Raw genomic sequence first — 18680 nt, 5'->3', positions numbered from 1 at the left:
TTCAGTAGCATTTTCGGCTCATTTTTTTGCTTACTTCGGAATCATTTTTATTTTGGACATTTTTTTACATTCGTTTTTGCATTTTTTTTGTCTATTTCCTACCTTAGGAACAGTTTCCGGCTAACTTAACCCAATTATTTTTATTCTTGGTCAGTTTAAGACTTCGAAAGTGTTTTAGGCCATTTCTTTCCTTCAGAAGCAATCTTATTCAAAGCCAATCAATATCCAATCCAAATCTAGTTAACTTCCAATCCTAATCCAATTCGAATCCAATTCAAATTAAATCCAAGTCAAATCCACTCCAATCCGAAAGCAATGCAAATTGGAGTTGGACGATTATGTGTGTTGGATTATGTTTGGATTGGACCTCAATTGGATTTAGATTGGATTTGCATTGGATTGTAGTTTTAGATTGAATTAGGATTGGAATTAAATCAGATTTGGATTTGCTGTAGTTTAAACTTTGATTGACTTGCGGATAGATTGGATTTGGGTCTGATTTTGATTGTATTTCAATGGATTTAGGATGTTAATTTTGAATTGGTTTTTGATTGCATTTTGAAGTGGGTTTGAGTTGGATTGGATTTGGATTAGATTAGGATTGGATTTAAATCGGATTGCATTTGGATTCAAACTAGATTGAAATTTGAACAGGATTTGGATTAAAATATGTTTTGGATTGAACTTGGAAGTGGAGTTAAGTAGAATTGGATTTAATTGGTTTTGGATGTGGGTTTGAATTGGATTGAATTTGGATATTGGATCGGATTAGAATTGTATTTAGATACGAATTGGTTCCAGACCGAATTTGATTTGGATTTAAATTGAATTTGGAACGTCAAAATAAAAACTAATCCCAAATTAAATCTGAGATAGCCAAAAAACCAGAAATGGTCAAAATAAGCATGATCCCAAATTACGCTCAAAATTGCCGGGAAACGCCTTTAAATCAAAATAAAAATTATTTTGATCCTATACTTTAAAATACGTTAAAAATGGTTCCGAATTAAACATAAAATCGCCCGAAAACGCTTCAAACGGCTGGAAATGGCAAAAAAAAAGAATTAATCCCAAATCAGGCCCAGAATGGCCAAAAAAGCGTCTAGATGCCGAAACGTTGTAAACCATACAGCATATTTCAATTAAGTGTTAGAGAAATTATTAGATAGTATACACTTACACAGTCCGTGTCAGCAGCAGGTCGAGTAAAGACGCATTTAAGCAACGAGTGCCAATCCGCGCGCGCATATACACCAGTCTATCTACACACCCCGAAAGGTCCTTGATTCGCGCACATCTCAGCCAGCAACGCTGCTGACGGTGGTGGCCCCGTCGTTCGGTATCAGTCAGTCAGTCAGGCAGGCAGTTCTGCTTTAGGTACCCGATTGGTGTAGGTTTTGTGCGAAGCTATATCCCACGGGCAGGGTTGCCACATGCACAGATTATTCTGTGTTTAACAGATATTTGAAAGAAATCGCCTGTACAGAATCTGTATGCACAGAATACAGATTTTCGCCAAATTACACAGATTAAACAGGTTTTTGAGCTTTTACATGAGAGTGAAAGAGGCGAAAATAGCCAGCAAAATGACTCTCTATCTCTTTCACTCTCATTGTTTTGCATTGGACAGATTTTTGCACAGATATTTTTCCTCGCCGTACAGATTGTCAGATTTTTTCATCAAAAAACACAGAATTATATGTGGCATCCCTGCCCACGGGGCCTACGACGACGTGAGTGTCGGCAGTGTGTGAGTTGGGTCGGTCGGTCGGTCGGTAGCATACGGAACAGCCGCAGTAGAAAAAAAAATTACCTCTCGATTGGTCCGGCCGAGAAGAAAGAATATCATCAACATTTTGTGTGCCATACGGTTCAGTGTGTGTCAGTGTGGTGTGCTGGTCGTGGACGGACGACAAAGATTAGGAAGAGCGATTGTGTGAACCTAGAACTGTGTCATCGTAAATTCCTTGGAGTTTGAGCTGGTTTTTCCCAATATCGCGTTAGACCGATAGGTAGTTAGTTGCTAAAGTGCTTACGAAATAACAATATAAAGGAGACAGCACGACGATGGGAAAGATGTCCGGAAGTCATTGTCTGGTAATGGGTTGCCGTAACAGGCAATTGCTGAATCAGACCAACACCAGATCGTATTTTCGATTTCCTCGAGATCCTGATATGTGCAAGCAGTGGGTCGAATTCTGCAACCGGCCCGAGCTGTGGAAGAAATATGCCGAAAATGGCCCCGAGTACCTGTACAAGAGTTCTCGAATCTGCTCCGATCACTTTCAGCCGAGCGATTTCAACAATCCAAATCTTTTCAGTCAAGGGCTGAAAAAAGGTTCAGTGCCGACACAGTATCCAGCCAGTAAAGAACCAAAGAATCGCTACAGTATTAGCGGAATAGGACTGGGGCTGGCTGTTGGTGGTGGTGGTGGTAGTATCGGTGGCAATAATTCGCCACCCAACCACCACAACAACAACAACGACAGCGAGTCACCACTCGTCATGCCAATGTCAACGAAGCGACCGCTGTCGTCGCCGCCTTCAGCACAGCAGCCGGTTGCCAAGCAGCGAAGATCACTCCCCGCCGCCCTCAACCTTAGTACCAGCACCAGCAACAACCATGCTGCCGTGAGCGGCGCGCTAGCCGGACTGATTCAACGCCAGCAGCTGAAAGAGCAACAGCGGAAAGCGTTTGCTGCAGCCCTACAGCTCCAACATCGACAGCAGGTACCGAACCAGCAGCAGACACGATCGCTGCTGGCCTCGCTGAAGCAAAAACCCAACTCAAACAACAACAACAATAACAACAACAACAACCACATCAGCAGCAACAACAATAATAACAATACCAGCAGCGGCAAACTAGCAGCTGCTGCCGCACAGGAAAAGCTCGAGGATGAACGGGGGTACGGAATCAACTACGTGGACATGGACGGAGGAGATTCCTCCGAGTACGAGTCGGGCCTGCAGAGTGCGGTGGAAAAGGAACTGGCCGCCTACAAGCAGCTGCAGCAGATGAAGGCCGTCAAGGCGGCGGCCGCGGTTATTCCCGCATCGCTGAAAGCCGAACTTACCGTGACACCGGCGGTCAACCACAGCCACAGCAACGGTCACCACTCGGCGGCGGCGGCGCTGAACGGGGCGATCAACTACAAGGAAAAGTACGAGCAAACGCTGAAGGAACTGTTCGCCTGCCGTAAGATCGTCAAGAACCAGAACAACGCCATCAAGCAGCTGCAGGGTGAGATAGATTTCCTCAACCAACTGCTGAAGGAGAAATGATGCCCTTTACTAGGCGGGGCCAGTAGCAATAGGGGCAGCAGCAGCAACAGCCGGGTGCCAATGGTTTTTTAGGTCTAGGTCGTATCTCGAGTGTGGCGCGGAAGAAACTTCGTTTCTACTTTGTATTATATGGGTTGCGTGTGGTTGCCACAGTTCAGATATAGTTTTAGTTTTAGTATTAGGTTTTTAAACAAAACCATTATTTTACGTCCCTTCCTCTTTTAGTGCCAGTAAAGCGGTTATTTTTCTTTTTAGATTGTACTTCCCGGCCAGTGACGTTCGTCACTGGGACCGTCTAGTTACCATTTTAGCACTGTTTTAAAGCCAGCACAAATAACATGTTTTTTTTTTTTGGAAAATCTAAACATAAAATCATTCACATACCGAAGAGCGCAGCAGTTGAAGAAGACCCTCACCATACATAGTCGCTGCTGTATGGTTTCGCATGAAAATACATTCCGATTGTGAGTAAATTGTGTTTAGCATACATGCAATCTCTTGAGAAATATTTATCTTAGGGCTTTTTGTAAGTTACAAGAGTGCTTGCTTTTAAAAATATAGTTTTGGATCTTGTATGTTAGAGATAAAACGCCAACAACACGCCCGCTGGGCGATTGGGAGTGTGGGCTAGACACAACATATATTTACTAAAAACCCATAAGCTGCCGGACGCCGATTTATACCGGAACTCAATCCGATTTCGAAAACAAACAAAAAAACAGTTATACGAAAACATAAAACAGGAGATGAATGCGCCTTGAACCAGTAAATTTAGTGTAAAGTAAAAAGCTTAGCAACATTTACATGTAACAAAACGGGAAAACGGAGGTTTCGCCACGACAAAAAAAACAAAGATGAAAACAAAACTTTGATAAGCTCTTCTGATAGGTGGTAAACTTGTATAATAGTTGGTAAAGTTAGTAGATTTAAGGTAGTCTGTACATAACGTCGTTTTGTACCGAGTGGATGTGGGCGTCCTTACAAACAACACAAAATAAACGAAACGCAACTAGTAGTTACAACCTTAAAAGTGCGTATATCTTCAAAGGTTTATTATCTCTAGTTGGAAAAGCAGAAGAAGGAAACCAAAACAAATGCCAGCATTATTTAAGATTGAGTTAGGCTAAGCAGAAAATGTGGTGTTGATTTAAAAATCATAGTCTATATATAAAGTGCGAAACAAAACCAAAAAATGACTTAGTGTTCTCATGTTGCAAAATCCACCTCCGTGGGAGCAAATATACTATATTAACAATATAGTTCACTCCTCTATAATCCTGAAGACACGACTACTAGCGCCATTGCGGCATAAAAGGTTACCAAAGTACACCGTAAATTGAACACGTCTTTCGGAAACAACTCAATTTTCAGTATAGAGTTTAGCCATTTCTAGATAGAATTAACAAAAGAGCGAATGTCACAAATGTAACCCAAACGGATGAGTTATTTTCTGCTGGACCAGTATAAGAAAATCAGCTCTCGCTCGGTTTGTTCACGTTTGCCACATTCTCTGGTTTGCTGGTTCTATCTTCAATTCAATTCTCCATCATCCCTTTTACACTCATGGAATTGCGCATATGAAGATAGAATCAACAATAGGGCGAATGCCGCAAGCGTAAAAAACCATTTGAGAGTTGATTTTGCTTAAGGCGTTGTCACTCGGCACAGCCGTTTTTATGTTAGGCGACTTGAAACGAGCCGAACTGTGCCGATGCTGTACCGAAAGTGCCGAACTGCAAGATTTGATAAATTTGTTATAATCTGACAGATCTGGCAACCGTGCGAGATGATTTTGACAACTGGCAGTGCTCCCATTTCATATGTAAAATTGAACCGGAGGTGTGTAAAGCCCTATAAATGTTATTTTTATAAGGCTTTAGAGGTGTGCCGCTTGATATCTCTGCAGTGCCGCGGCACTATGTGCTGAGTGTCCGATCCCTCGATTTTGCTACTGTTTTGCCTGACTCACTGCGAATATGCGTATTATTGAAAAAAAAAACGTAACCATACGTTTTATTCGATTATAACGCATATGCAGTTAATATCGATAACAAACGATTTTTTATAAGTTGTGCTTTTGTTATTGCATTTAATTTGTAAAAAGTTGCATAAATAACAATTCAGTTTCACAATACAATTATTGCGTACTACTGGCACTTGAAATATAACGTTTAAGTACGTTATTTTTAGTGATCAAAATTAACGATATTTACGATACAAGGGCGATATTTCTCGAAACCTTTCGAACCAACACGATCCCACGAACACAACGCATATTCGCGGTGAGTCAGGTAATATAGTAGGCTCGTAAAGCAAATAATAACACACGTTTTGTTTACACCTGCGGCATTCGCCGTTTTGTTAACTCTATTGAGATATGTGAGTGTAAATGAAGAATTATTGTCAAAAATCTTTCCGTTCCTCATACTCTTTAATGATTTCCTGGCCTTGCTTGTTTTGAAGACTAAACTTTTACTGGTGGCAGCACCTTATTTTCGTAGCCGCGTATTAAGTGAAAACTTATTTACTAGACGGTTTAAAATAAAAACGTTGCTACAATTTAAACATTTGGTTGGATCGCTAAAACCAAGACTTTTGTCAATTTTTCGTATAACAAATTAATACGGTTAGTTTTATTATTGTTCAAGTGCTAAATTTGTGAAATGGGTCGCATATACTGTGCAGTTTCTGGATGTTCTAGTTTAAAAGAAACTCCCTCCTGTGTTCGTTTTCCAGTTATGTTCCTATTTTATTATATCTTTAGGCAAATGGATACGTGGGCAAAGTTTTGTCGCAAACCTTCAATCAGCAAAAGTAGTCTGATTTGTTCCCTACATTTTCATGAATCCGATTTTTTCAATCCTGATAACAAACGTCAAGGGTTAATACAACAGAGCATGAATGAAAAATTATGACAATAATAAATTAATTGTTTTTAGTGTACGCTACTGAAATGTCAAAAATGTTGTTCAACTATTACGTACACGTCCGATATTATGGTTCGTGAAAGCTGGATAGTTTCTAGTATTCACAATTAATTTTTATATCTAATGTTACAATTTAGAAGAATGACGTCATAGGGTTAGAGATAGCATATTCAATCTACCGCACCTTTTACCTATGCATTGGTTGCACGCTTAAAAATGTTTGTTACAAAAAGCTTTTAGTCACCTTTTTATCCGCTAGAGGGTGTTACTTTTGCGTCTTTTCGGTTATATATGAGATTTTGCGAAGTGAACTATATTGTTAATATAGTATATTTGGTGGGAGGATAGAGAATTCTGCTATACAAGCCAACGCCACATGATCACATAAGATACAATCTCCAGCGTACATAGTTTGTTAACAGTCCCCTTCGGTTCGGTTCGGTTTTCGATCGGATCGCAATGGAATGATATTTATTTTCAAGTTACCCTCATTTCGGTAAGAACCGTGCAAACAATGGCCGTCCAATAAAGGTTGGTGGTTATTGATGACCACCGGAGGGTAAACAATCGATTGGGAGTGAGAACTTCGCAAACGGAGAAAGCCGGACGGTCGCCTGATGGTGAAATTGGACAGGCAAAGTTTTACGAACGCAGGATACCTATCTCTCAGTCTCTCTGTCTCTTCTGCCGGGAGGGCGTTTTTTTTCGTTTTGAATAATTCGATACTTACACCATTTTTCATCGAAGTTTTGCCGCTAGCGGAAAAACTCTTTTAGGAAGAAGTATCCATCACTAAAACTTTCACTACTTTTCGACTGCCGTAGAGTGGTGGTAGAGCAAGCAGTCAGCCGGTCGACCGTGGTTCCATCGCAGACTACAATGCGTGTATTGTTTCGTACCCTTCAATGGGTATGGCATGACTGGTGCCCATAAATATTTAGTCTCATGGTTGTTGTTGCTGTTGTAACACCGAAGAGAATTGCTAATCCCGTTCAATTAATTCGACTCGCTGAGCATAATTCATATGAAAAAGCGAGTGGCATGAGGGGTTCACGCATCCCATATGACCGACCGTCCCTTCCTTTTGTTATGCTGTGAATTTTACGCAATTCCGCTTCCGAACCCTCGCAACAGTGTCTCACGGAAGAAAGCGTGACGTTTGACGTTTCAACGCGTAAACGGTGACAGACAATGCGTCAAAGCAGCAGCAGCTTTCAGCTGCCAAATTTGTTCAATTCAATTCAGAATTGCTGTGAGTGGAAATACTGCAACTACTGATTTATGGTTCTTTAATCGATAAAGCACTTAATGGGACTGCAGACGTCATTATTCCAGCGGAAATTCTCTGCTGCCCGCCCGGAGCAAGTGAGAAAAGTAACACGAGCCAGCCAGCTAGCACCAGCTGGCTACCATCGAATTTTAACATTATTTTCTCCCTGTCTATCTCATTCCACTTCATGGAGCTTCAATTCGGAAGCAATTTGTTACCATTCACCGACCGACCGACCGACCGACGGTTGAAACTTCGTTGGCAGACGTGGCGTAGAATGCTAATGTTCGCTGGGCTTCGACCGTTCCGACTACCTGCAATCAGGTGCAACTGCAGCGCAGGGATGCTAAGCCCAATGCATTGCTGCGAACACAAGCGATTCCTGTCCAAATGAACAACCCTAATAGAGCAAAAGTTTTATTCTTTTCCTTCCTGGCTTGGCTGGCGAAAAATATCAACACCTGGCTGGCTGGCCGCAGTCGGGTCGGACGGATCGGACGTGTCATAAACACCAATCAACGCTGCCATTGTTTTTCGTTTCGCATAAAATATCAGTAGAGTAAGTTGTTTTTGTTGTTTTTTTCCCGGTTGTGCACCGTATGCGTCCTGTCGTAACCGACATAATTTCACTGATAAAAAAACAATCCACCCTACCTCTTATGCGGTTTACCGACCGACTACCGCAATGGCCTTCAACTTCAAGTTTTTTGAAGTGCAGCTTTCAGTTCCAGAGTACTTGACTAATTTAAAACATTTCCCATGGTCGTTCATGTTCTGCTCACTCGGACTGATGAATGATTTATGAGCTTTCGTACTGTTCTGAAAATGTAATTCCGGAGACAGCCAAGAAATCATTAAAGTGCACATTTCCATCTGCTAATGAAATCCGGATCAGGTAAACCGCCGGAAACGATTCGAAAACAGGCAGACAGACCGTCGGCTGACGGAGCCTGGTCGGCCATCCGTAAACAGAAGAACAATGGAAAATAGTTTTTCCTTCGTGATTTTCATCCTTCGGTTGCAGTCGAACCCAGTCTCCACACAAGTGAGGGCTCTCGAAATACCAAAGGGTTGAAGCGCAATGATGAAAATTACGGCATCATGAACCAGCCAGCCTGCAACCACCAGGAAAACCACCGTCGGAACCGTCGGGATGAGGCTGGCGGCAGCAGCAGCAGCCAGACAGACGGTTCGTCTCTATGTTGATGCTTTCCATCGAAATACATCGTCGGCTGGTTCGGTGCAGACAAGTTTTTTGCAGCAGCACAACTACGAACCTGCCTGCCTGCCAGCCTGCAGAGATCGATTCACTAAGTGGAGCAAAATGGAAATGAAATATTTTTTCCAATTATTTTAGAATTGCTTTCGCTTGAACAAAATCGACTGGTTCTAGCCGAAATGAATGCAAAGTTTTCGACGTTTCGAAGTTATATTTACAAAAGCTACCCCTTTGTTCTGTGCAATTTTTATTTGATTACGCAAATTGGAAAAAATGTTATTTGAAATCACTGTATAGCAACTTTGATATGCATATTTCTTCTGCTTCGTAATTTAATCTACGCATCAACATCCTCCCCCCGGCGAATCAAATCGACACATTGTTAACCGCATTATGAACAATTCATAATCTTCAATAACAAGCCCCAGATTATGGCATGTCGCACTTCATTTTCAGAACCAGCATAAATGCAAGACGACGGAGGTGTTTCCACACGCGTACAGCCGGAACCACTGCTGGTTCGGCTTCTGATACTGTTATGTTGGTACAGCATTAATTAAATTAAATTTCGATCAGCTTTCTGCGCGACACCAAGCAGTACTGACTGCTGTCAACCGAGCCGCTGGCTCGGCATGATACGAAAACATAAGCCGCGTTCCACCCCCTCTCAATTCCCTCTCTCTTCGAGAAAGCCACTGGGATCAATAAAATGAAAATTAAATTTGCCTACACGCCCTTTAAACTTCCACAGCCCGGGAAATGTTGGTCGGACCTGAACTGCTGCTGTTGCTACTGCTACTGCTGGTCTGGTCGACGCGCAAAGAACTATTAAGCTGACGAAGGATTATATTTAATTAGAAAGCCAAAGCCTGTGCCTTTGTCGGTCGGGTGTGTGTTTGGGTGCTCAGACACCCAAAATTTTGAGCTCTACCAAGCAAGTACAAAATACTGCGGCAATAAAGCACCGGCTAAACTTTCGTGTGCGGCGAAGGATTTTCTGTAAAGTTCACGACTATGTAGTACGTACTGTGGTGTCGGTTCGCCTTCCGCTTCGCATTCCACGATGAAGGGCTTGTCGTTTTCGCCCGGCTGAGCCACCTGGAACAGCATCTCGTCCGTCGGTGGCTGCTTGATGATGCGGGGTGGTGAATGAACTGTAAATAAGAGAAGCGAAAAAAAACAAACAAACGTCAGTTGCGGTAATTAATTCATTAGGAAAAAACGGAGAGTATTGCGGAAACCTAACCATGCTAAGAAGAGTGGAAATTATTTTTTTGCAAGTGAGCAGCGAAGACTGTTGACGAATTACGAAAGGAGAGGAGTTTGGGTTGGATTGCAAAACGAACACTTAAGATAGTGTAGACTACATTATGCTTTCCCTGCTTATCCTTATTTTATATCAAACCAAGCGTATGTTTTTAAGAAACTACCATAACTTTCAAAAAAGAATTGAAAAATTTATTTTTTAAAGTATTTTAAATTGTCAACCAATGATCAAAAGTGTTTTCAAAAGCTTGCAGTCATCCCATTTCCAAAAAAAAAGTTAATGTTTTAGAAGTGCAAAATATTGACGCCATTTGGGATTTAAAAATAACGTCAAATAATGATCTTTCTAACAGTAACAACCACAACTTTAACTACTCTGGAACTACTCTAAAATGAAAAATCACAAGTTTTAGTAAAATAACTTGACATGTACAAAATTGTACCATTGAAAAATATTTTTATTAGCCATCAGTCAGAGGCTCTAAAGTCGCAAACTTACCAAATCCCCTTTGACAAGCAGGTAATAATGTGCTCGAATCATAATACAATTAACACATTCGATGTTAAATGCCTTTAACCCTTTATAAGGCCGTGGCAATTATATTGCCACCAACGAAAAATATTTGTTTTGCGTCTATAACGACATCAATATAATTATAGAGGCAAAATAAAAAAAAATTGTTGGTGGCAATATAGTTGCCACTGCCTTATAAAGGGTTAACATGGTTTTAAATATTCTCAGGCACCTCTACATCTTTCCTTTATACTGAATTCTGCATTTACCAACATACAATGAAGGCTTGTGCCAAGGTAAGTCTTAGAAATGGTACTGGCTCGAGGTGCATAAGGAAGCCTAAGGGTGATTTATAACTAGTGTCCGCACTTCCTGACTTTAGAGAGCGAGAGCAATTTCCTGCTTGAATGCCCCGCTGGACCTCCTTGCTAGTGAACTCATCTACCACTTCTAGTTCGTCGCCGTCAACGGTTACGCGTTTGTTTCCTTTGAGCGTCTTTCTTTCATGTATTTGGTCTTCGGCGCATTTATTTTTGACCCGATCCTTCTAGAGTCCGCTTTCAGTCTGGCGTAGATTGCCTCCGCCGTCGCAAGGTTCCTGGCTATGATATCGAAGTCATCTGCAAAGCCTAGAAGTTGGCTACTCTTGGTAAAAATCGTGCCTCTCATTTCGATGCCCGCACGTCGGATCACCCCCTCAAGAGCGATGTTGAACAGCATGCAGAATAAACCGTCACCTTGTCTCAACCCTCGTCGCGTCTTGAAGGGACTCAAGAGTGTCCCAGAGATGCGTACGAAACACATCACTCGATCCAATGTAGCTTTGTCGCGTCAGTTTGTCCGGAAAACCGTGTTCGTGCATTATCTGCCATAGCTTGTCTCGATCGACTGTATCGTATGCTGCTTTGAAATCAATAAAGATGAGATGTGTGGGCACGTTGTAATCCCTACATTTCTGCAAGAACTGCCGGATAGTACAAATCTGGTCCGCAGTTGCGCGAGTCCTCGTGAAACCCGTCTGATAATTCCCTACGAAACCTTGTGCTATCGGTGACAACCGGCGTAACAGGTTCTGGGAGAGTACCTTGTAGGTGGCGTTTACCAGCGTAATTCCGCGATAGTTGCAGCAGTCTAGTCGATCACCCTTTTTGTAGATGGGACAAACTACTCCTTCCATCCATTCCTCCGGTAGCTTTTCCCCCTCCCAAATCCTCGAAATAACCCAGTGTAGAGCCTTTGCTAGCGTTTCTCCGCCATGTTTATAAAGCTCTGCCGGTAGGTGGTCCTTCCCAGCGGTTTTATTGGTCTTCAGCAGCCCGATTTCTCGTGACTTCTTGGAGATCAGGTGCTAGGACATTACTATCTTCCATGGGCGCTCCTAGGTTAATTTCCGTTCCGCCTCCTTCTGCAACTTCGCCATTGAGGTGTTCATCGAAGAACTGCTTCCACCTGTCGACCACCTCGCGCTCGTTTGTAATTAGATTCCCTCCCTCGTCCCTACACATGTCAGGTTTCGGTGTGTAGCCCTTCCGAGTTTGGTTCACCTTCTCATAAAACTTTCGCGTGTCATTAGCTCGGAATAGTTGTTCTAATTCTTCACGATCTCTGTCCTCCTTTTGGCGCTTTTTCCTCCTCAGGATTGTGGTCAACTGGTTCCTAGCTCGTCGGTATTTGGCCAGGTTCTCTCTAATGGCAATACTTAGATAATTTTTCTAAGCATTTTTCCCCTCCACCGCTTGTTGGCATTCCCCATCAAACCAATCATTTTGTGTACTCCGAGGCTCAATATCTAGTGCCGCGGTAGCCTCCTCTCCGATGGCCGAGCGTATTCTGCCCCAACCATCTTCGAGGTTTGAAGCACCTAACTCCTCGGAAGAAGACAGTGCCTCATTCAGTATTCGCGCGTAGTCCTCGGCAGCTTGCGGGTTATCTAGCTGCTAGCGTGATTTTTTGGAGCGTAGATGATCACCGCGAGCTCACTGCTAGACACATCCAGACAGGTTTCCAAGGAGACTTATAGATTGTCTACTTCAATGGTGATACGAAGCTCCTCCAACACGTAACTGACTACTGGTTAATCCATCAGCTGGGAAAAGCAATTCGCGTTATCTTCAAACGGCCATGGATCGAATCCACAGCTTAAAAATTACCACCAAACGTATACTCTTCAACAGCAGCATTTCTCGGGATCCTCAAGCTACGGGCTTAAAGTCAACCTTGTTCGAGCGATTCTCATTTTTTTCTGTTTTACTTGTCTCTGACTCTGTCGTGGTCTAACGTAAACTTTTTTGTGAGAGGAGTGTTTTTTGAGACGAATAATAAACAGGATAAATCTAAATTTAGTTATGAGGCATACTGCCCATAAAAGCATAACTGTCCCATATGGAATTTTATCGATTTTGAGAAAAGCATGAAAGTAGCTTATTTATATCCTAATTTATCTAAAAAACTTTAATTTAGACGGACTTTGTTCGAAAATTTTTCCAAAAAATATCAAACCTGAACTGTCCCATACGAAAAATAAAAGCATAACTGTCCCATAATAATATTGTCCATATAAACATTTTTTTCTGCCAGCTGAGGCAACCATAAGGCATTATAGCTTTGATAAAACAATATTCTTTTAATTTCCACCTGAATAGGATAAAAACTTAACAAAAAAAAGAAATATGACAGTAAGTTTGTTTCGAAGTTCATTTCAATGTTCGACCACAATCTTTTCTTGATCGGCAAAGCTTTCACTGGCACAATTTTCTTCAGCGGTGTCAGGGAAAAGAGTATTTAATAGAGCAGCTTTTCTCTTCGTTTTGATTCCACGATATCCTTTATGGTGATGTTTTATTTCGATTGAAAAGTTTTCAAAACAATATCTTGTGCTGTTTTTTCAACAGTAGCACATACTTGAAGTTCGAAACTCGAACTTCATCAAGTTTGCTGTTAACAGCAAGGCTGCTCTTTTTGAATATTATTTCTCAAATATCTTCGAGGTATAGCCTTGGTTAGGATTTATAATTTGTGATTACGAAGCCAGCATTACTGGTTCGAAAAAGATCGACGACTTTATGTACAACACCGCGACGGCTTTCTTGTCTTCTTTAATCACGACCTTGAGATCTTGGCATATTATAGGAGCGTTTCTGTAGCGCATACTTTGGCGTAGAAACTATTTTTCACTATGTACTGGCAAAAATTGAAAAAAATATGGGACAGACATGCTTTTATTTAGCAACTGGCGCTTGTAAATAAAAGCATACCTGTCCCATCTTCGAAATTTTAAAAAAAATATTGCATTGGTGTTAAATAATACCACAAAATTTTTGTGGATAGTTCAATTACTAGTGTAACGTGGTGTTTTTGTCGAATAAAGTAAAATAATTCTTGTATAATGACGCACAACATATAAATCAGTCAGCCACTTTCAATCTCATTTTCTCACGCTTCATGTTTTTCCATATGGGACAGTTATGCTTTTATAGGCATTGTTTGTCTCACATTGCTTGCTTGTCCATGTGTCGACTAGAGGCTCGTGAACTCCCCTCGCGTTCAACGCGTTAATAACAGACTTCTTCGCAAGATGACAACTGTCGACGTTAGAGCTTTAACGACGAACTTTAAAATTGCATGGACTTTTGCTGTCGTTATTACCGTCCTGCCGTCTTCAACCGACTTGCGTCGCAAAGGTTTTTGAAGTCGTTGATAAAAAAGTTGTCGTCCGTCTGCTTGCAGAGTCAGTATAGCTTGAGCATCTTTGCCTGCTTCGAGGACTAGGTTTTGCTCGGAGCGGAACTGCAAACGTTTGCGAATTCCTTTCTCGTTGGCTTATCGTTTTCGGAAGCCGGAAATTCGCTTAAGCCGAGACCAAATAACTCAGAAACTTTCGACACCTAAGACGCAATGTTGTTCATGAAATCCATGAAGACTTCTAGCGGCGTTCCTATTTTCTCCCGTTTGTACCGGACCGAATCTAGCTTGTAGTTAGCCGAATGTTTTATTTATCAATCAGCACCATCACCAACATCGGATTGTTGGGATGATCTGATAAATAGGCTGCTTCATGATGATCATAAAGTTGCTTTACTGTGATCTGAAATTGAATAAAAGATTCCTGGGGATCGGCTCTCGGGGATTGAACGCTGCGTACGTTACAAATTTAAAATATTTAAACACTTTTCTGTCTTTCTGAATAGCGAAGGTCATCGATAATATCTGATCTTGTAGCTGTTTCTGATTGTTCAAGTTAGAGATATTTTTCGAAACGATGGTTCTACAATTGATGAAGGGACGGTAAGGGAAAGTGATGAAGAAGTCTTTTTTGGGAATGGAGGGGAAAGAGTGGAAAGGAAGGGGGGGTCTATAGGTAGCTACGCTTAACAAGTTGTCGTTGTGATTCCTACCTTTTGTCCAATGCTGGAAGGTGCATGGGTCGAACCAAGCTATAATCTGAGAACAACACCCGCCTGGGCCTGTGGCTCGTTGGTACCCGTGTACCTATGAACCACAGGAGACTGCACAACCCCCCTTATTAATGTAGCGACATGGGTTGAGCTATTTTTAGACACAAATTGTGCCTCTTCCTCAACCTACCGTAGAAACCACCGACCGAGAAGTTTAATCTAACTTTGTATTTACTGGCGGGACGACGACACTATGCAGGCCCTTGCGACTTACAAGGTACTGCGTGTGAACGCTGTTCGTCTGTCAGCGTGTTAGCCGCGATTCTCAGCACGGGGCTTCGGGGGAAGGCCCCGTTCCTGTGAAAATTTGACCAAACCTCGTGATTTTAGTCATGACCTTGAAATGCGGAAAAGAGTGGAAAGGAAGGGGGGTGCAATAGGTAGCTACGACAACTAATTACTCAGCGATTTCCTGATTGATTTTTAATATTTTAACACCAATCGATCGGAATATCTTCCACGCATCGAGTCCAATAAAGGAAACTGCCACGGCTTATTTTTTTCATTTTCAGTACATTTGCTAAGAAAATGAGCTATTTTACTAGCACAGATATCAGTTTGATCATTATCTGTGCCGCTGCAGACAAACGTACCTTTCATGTAGATTTTAACAGTTTGTTGATTATCTCCATTTATTGTAAATACTGAAAGAAACACGAAGTCTTCCGAATGAGAAATCAAATCTACCATATTGTCTAGACCAATGGTGACCACGGTATAAGCATAATGCGGGCTAAATCAGATCTCCTCAATAGATCCGCGACCCGAAATGACCTCTGACATTAATAAATTCAACCTGTAGTTCCCGTCCACCATCCATCAAACCAGTCCGCGGGCCGCAAGGACCATAATTAAGAAACGCATGCGGCCCGCGGGCCGCAGTTTGACCATCACTGGTTGCAATCCTAGAGGCGATTTGCAACTGAATTCACTGATTTCGGTTATCATTTAACAGTATAACAGGATTAATAAGCCACTACATTAATCCTTTATCGGTTGGATAGAAAAAACAAGCTAACGTTTTACAAAAAAAAATCCGTTCTACTTACTGAGACTCTGCACGGCCAGCACGTTGAGGGCGACCAGCACCAGCAGTGGCGTTACTGCCGGGCCGCCACCGCGGCATCTGATTGTCCACATACTATATACTCCACTGGCAGGAAAATTGCACACACAAATCGAAACTACACCACTACTACTCCACACAGCTAGAGTATCCGGACACTATATCACACTGAACGATGCCTTTTCTTTTCTCTGGCCGCAGAATCCGGCGACTCACAGGCGATGTCGCGTCGTATCAGGTCGCGCGCTGCAAATAGAAGAGCAGAGAAGAAAACAATGAATGAATGTACGAACGAACGAACGAACGAACGAACGAATGAGTGAATGATGGGTATAAAAATAAATTGGCATTGTGTTTGGATAATGTTGGCTCAAGATTTAAGAGACTCGAGAGGAGCGATAACGCGGGTCGCCTGTGCAAAGTGCAGCAATGAACTTGATTTGGTGCGGTTTTTTATTATTATTATTATCGTGTTTGTACGAGAGAGGATTAAGTGCCATGGAAGGAAATGTTGTCTCGTTATGCAAATCTTCCTAAACTGGTTCGAACGGAAAGAAACACGACTGGTTCGGATGTCTTTGGCTTTCGCAATTTAAATATGTCGATTGAAATGTATGAAAACCGTTGCGGGATAACAGCTTCTTTGGTTTGGCCACCACACGAGATCTGAGCATAACGTCATCGTATCGCAAATGTTGACCAACGGAAGAATGAGATCACTTTCGAGGATATTTATTTACCTTTGCCTATTTCTTTTCGTAGTTTGAATTTTTATTACAGAGAGCTCGGTAGAAGTTCATTTAAATAGGTGTGATGTTGAATATTGCATGCCCTAAACCCGTTTTGGACCCAACGCTTGGGTTTTCTGGTTGGTCATAAAACGTTGTTTATTTGGCAACAAACTACGGCGACGAAAAACAGATTACAGTCAATTTTTGCTATTTTATATTACCCAGTAATAAACGAAGAATTCGTTCTCAAAATATTGGGTAATAAAAGTAAAGCATATTTATTTTACAAACAAAATTTAATAAATTTACCACACCTCAACGAAACAAAGATTAAACGTAAACAGTCAAGGAACTCGTTCAAAATCCATTACACAACACACAGCGAAATGGAGAGGACCGCACTTTTTGGGCTCAATTTCAATCCAATTTAGTGCTGTAAAATGTAAGCCAACATAACTTCTGCTTACTTTCACATCTCCTGTTTTCACATCCCCCGCTCCCGCGGGCGCCGGCGGCAGACGGGCAACTTCCCGGACGGACGCACCCCTCCCATGACGCAGAAGGAAACAACTTCGTAAAACGAGCGCACAGAAATGAATAATTCACTTACTTTCCGACACAGTTCCGTCATTTCTTTTGCAGCAGCACATCGGTAGCGTGAAGAAGGAACCTTTTGCTGCTCCGGTTCCGGTTTAGAATGCGACACAACGCTGCCATTCGGTATCGCAGTGCAGGCAAGGCCAGCTTGCTTGCTAAGGTGAGGAGGTTTGTTTAGTAGATTTAATGAATATTCCATTACCCGTAAGATTTGGGGGGAGGAAAATGCAAAACACAAAAACGCCGGCGGGTTTTTGGGTTTTTCCTTCCTTACGTCCTTACGGCGATCGGAAACGACGACGACGACGTCATCGCTGGCTGCACACAGTCGCCAAGCTAAAGCGCTTTTTCCGATACACCCCAAGGCGGCGGAACCAGCCAGCCAGCCAGCCAGTGTCTAGTCGTTCTGTTTCCGTTTCGCACAATTTTCGGTGGCCCGGCGTCGACGTCGATGGAGCTAATACCGTATTGTGCTTTGCGTTTCGACCGAACCTGCCAGCGCAGCGCCTGTAGGCGGCTATGCAGCAGTTAGCAGAAAAAAAGGCTACCGCGCGCGCTCCCGTTCAAGTGAGTCATAATCCTGACGACGACGACAACGACGATGACGGTACGGGCCACCCACTCAAAGGTAACCGCCTCTGTTCCAGGAACGGCGACGATGATGGTGGTGATGATGATGAAGAGGGTTGATCTATGGTGTCCCAGAGGAGCTGCCGCCAGGAGGTGTGACGCCGAATGTCAATCAAATTTTCCCAACTTTCAACTGGCACGGTAAAAAAGGGCACAAAACTGCTGGTTCATCAATTCGGAAGTTGCTTTTTTATTGTTGGTTGGGCTTCGTTCGTTCCGAATGCATTTTTGGGAATGGGGTTGAATAATTGGTTGCTGCGTCGTTTCCTTGCACGACAAAGTACTTGACAAATCGATCTTTGAATTGGTTTAGAGATATGGGGTTAGACGAAGGAGTTACGAGATTGACAGATTTAAATTATTTGGGACACGTGCTAGGATCGAAAATTTCACAGTCGCTACCGCCGCATTGTGCAGTGGAAACATGGAAAATTTGATTTGATGGTTACCTCAGCAACTATAGCAAATCATTGAAGGATGAGGTAGCACAAAAAGAGACTTTCTGATTAAGGTAATTTATCAGAAGACAGTGAATGCACCAACTAGATCTTACGAGCTGGCTTTATTTACACATACGTTTAGCTTTCCTCATTTGGTAGACCTCTCTAATGTACAGTTATTAAATTAGTTGTATTCGAGGGTTTTCTAAGTATACTTTTGTGAAGTTATGTCAGTCGAAACTTTTGTGACCTTTCTCGTTCTTTGAAAAGCTTGTTGAGCT

General features: G+C 42.3%; 2 protein-coding genes across 7 annotated transcripts in view; one reads left to right on the top strand and one right to left on the bottom strand.

Annotated features, from left to right (window-relative positions):
* Positions 1–18680, bottom strand: part of LOC128732895 (neuroglian) — a 127667-nt gene that overhangs the window by 72483 nt on the left and 36504 nt on the right. For all 6 annotated transcript variants that reach the window (XM_053826327.1, XM_053826332.1, XM_053826326.1 and 3 more), the window contains exons 3-4: positions 15985–16247; positions 9729–9855 (exon numbers count right to left, since the gene is read on the bottom strand). In XM_053826327.1, coding sequence (XP_053682302.1) covers positions 9729–9855; positions 15985–16075 — 218 coding nt within the window. In that variant the 5' untranslated portion in view covers positions 16076–16247. The remainder of the gene's footprint in view (positions 1–9728; positions 9856–15984; positions 16248–18680) is intronic.
* LOC128732896 (homeobox protein 5-like) lies at positions 2068–3334 on the top strand. The gene has a single exon (XM_053826333.1). The coding sequence runs from the start codon at positions 2068–2070 to the stop codon at positions 3283–3285; it is 1218 nt and encodes a 405-aa protein (XP_053682308.1). The 3' UTR covers positions 3286–3334.

Source organism: Sabethes cyaneus, chromosome 1 (genome assembly GCF_943734655.1).
Source record: "Sabethes cyaneus chromosome 1, idSabCyanKW18_F2, whole genome shotgun sequence".
In the NCBI taxonomy this organism is placed as follows: Eukaryota; Metazoa; Arthropoda; class Insecta; order Diptera; family Culicidae; genus Sabethes; species Sabethes cyaneus.
The sequence above is the reverse complement of the archived record's forward strand: the minus strand, read 5'-3'. Positions and strand labels throughout refer to the sequence as shown.

Excerpts from the sequence above, each read along its gene's own strand:
- LOC128732896 (XM_053826333.1), top strand. The coding sequence starts at position 2,068 with ATGGGAAAGATGTCCGGAAGTCATTGTCTGGTAATGGGTTGCCGTAAC.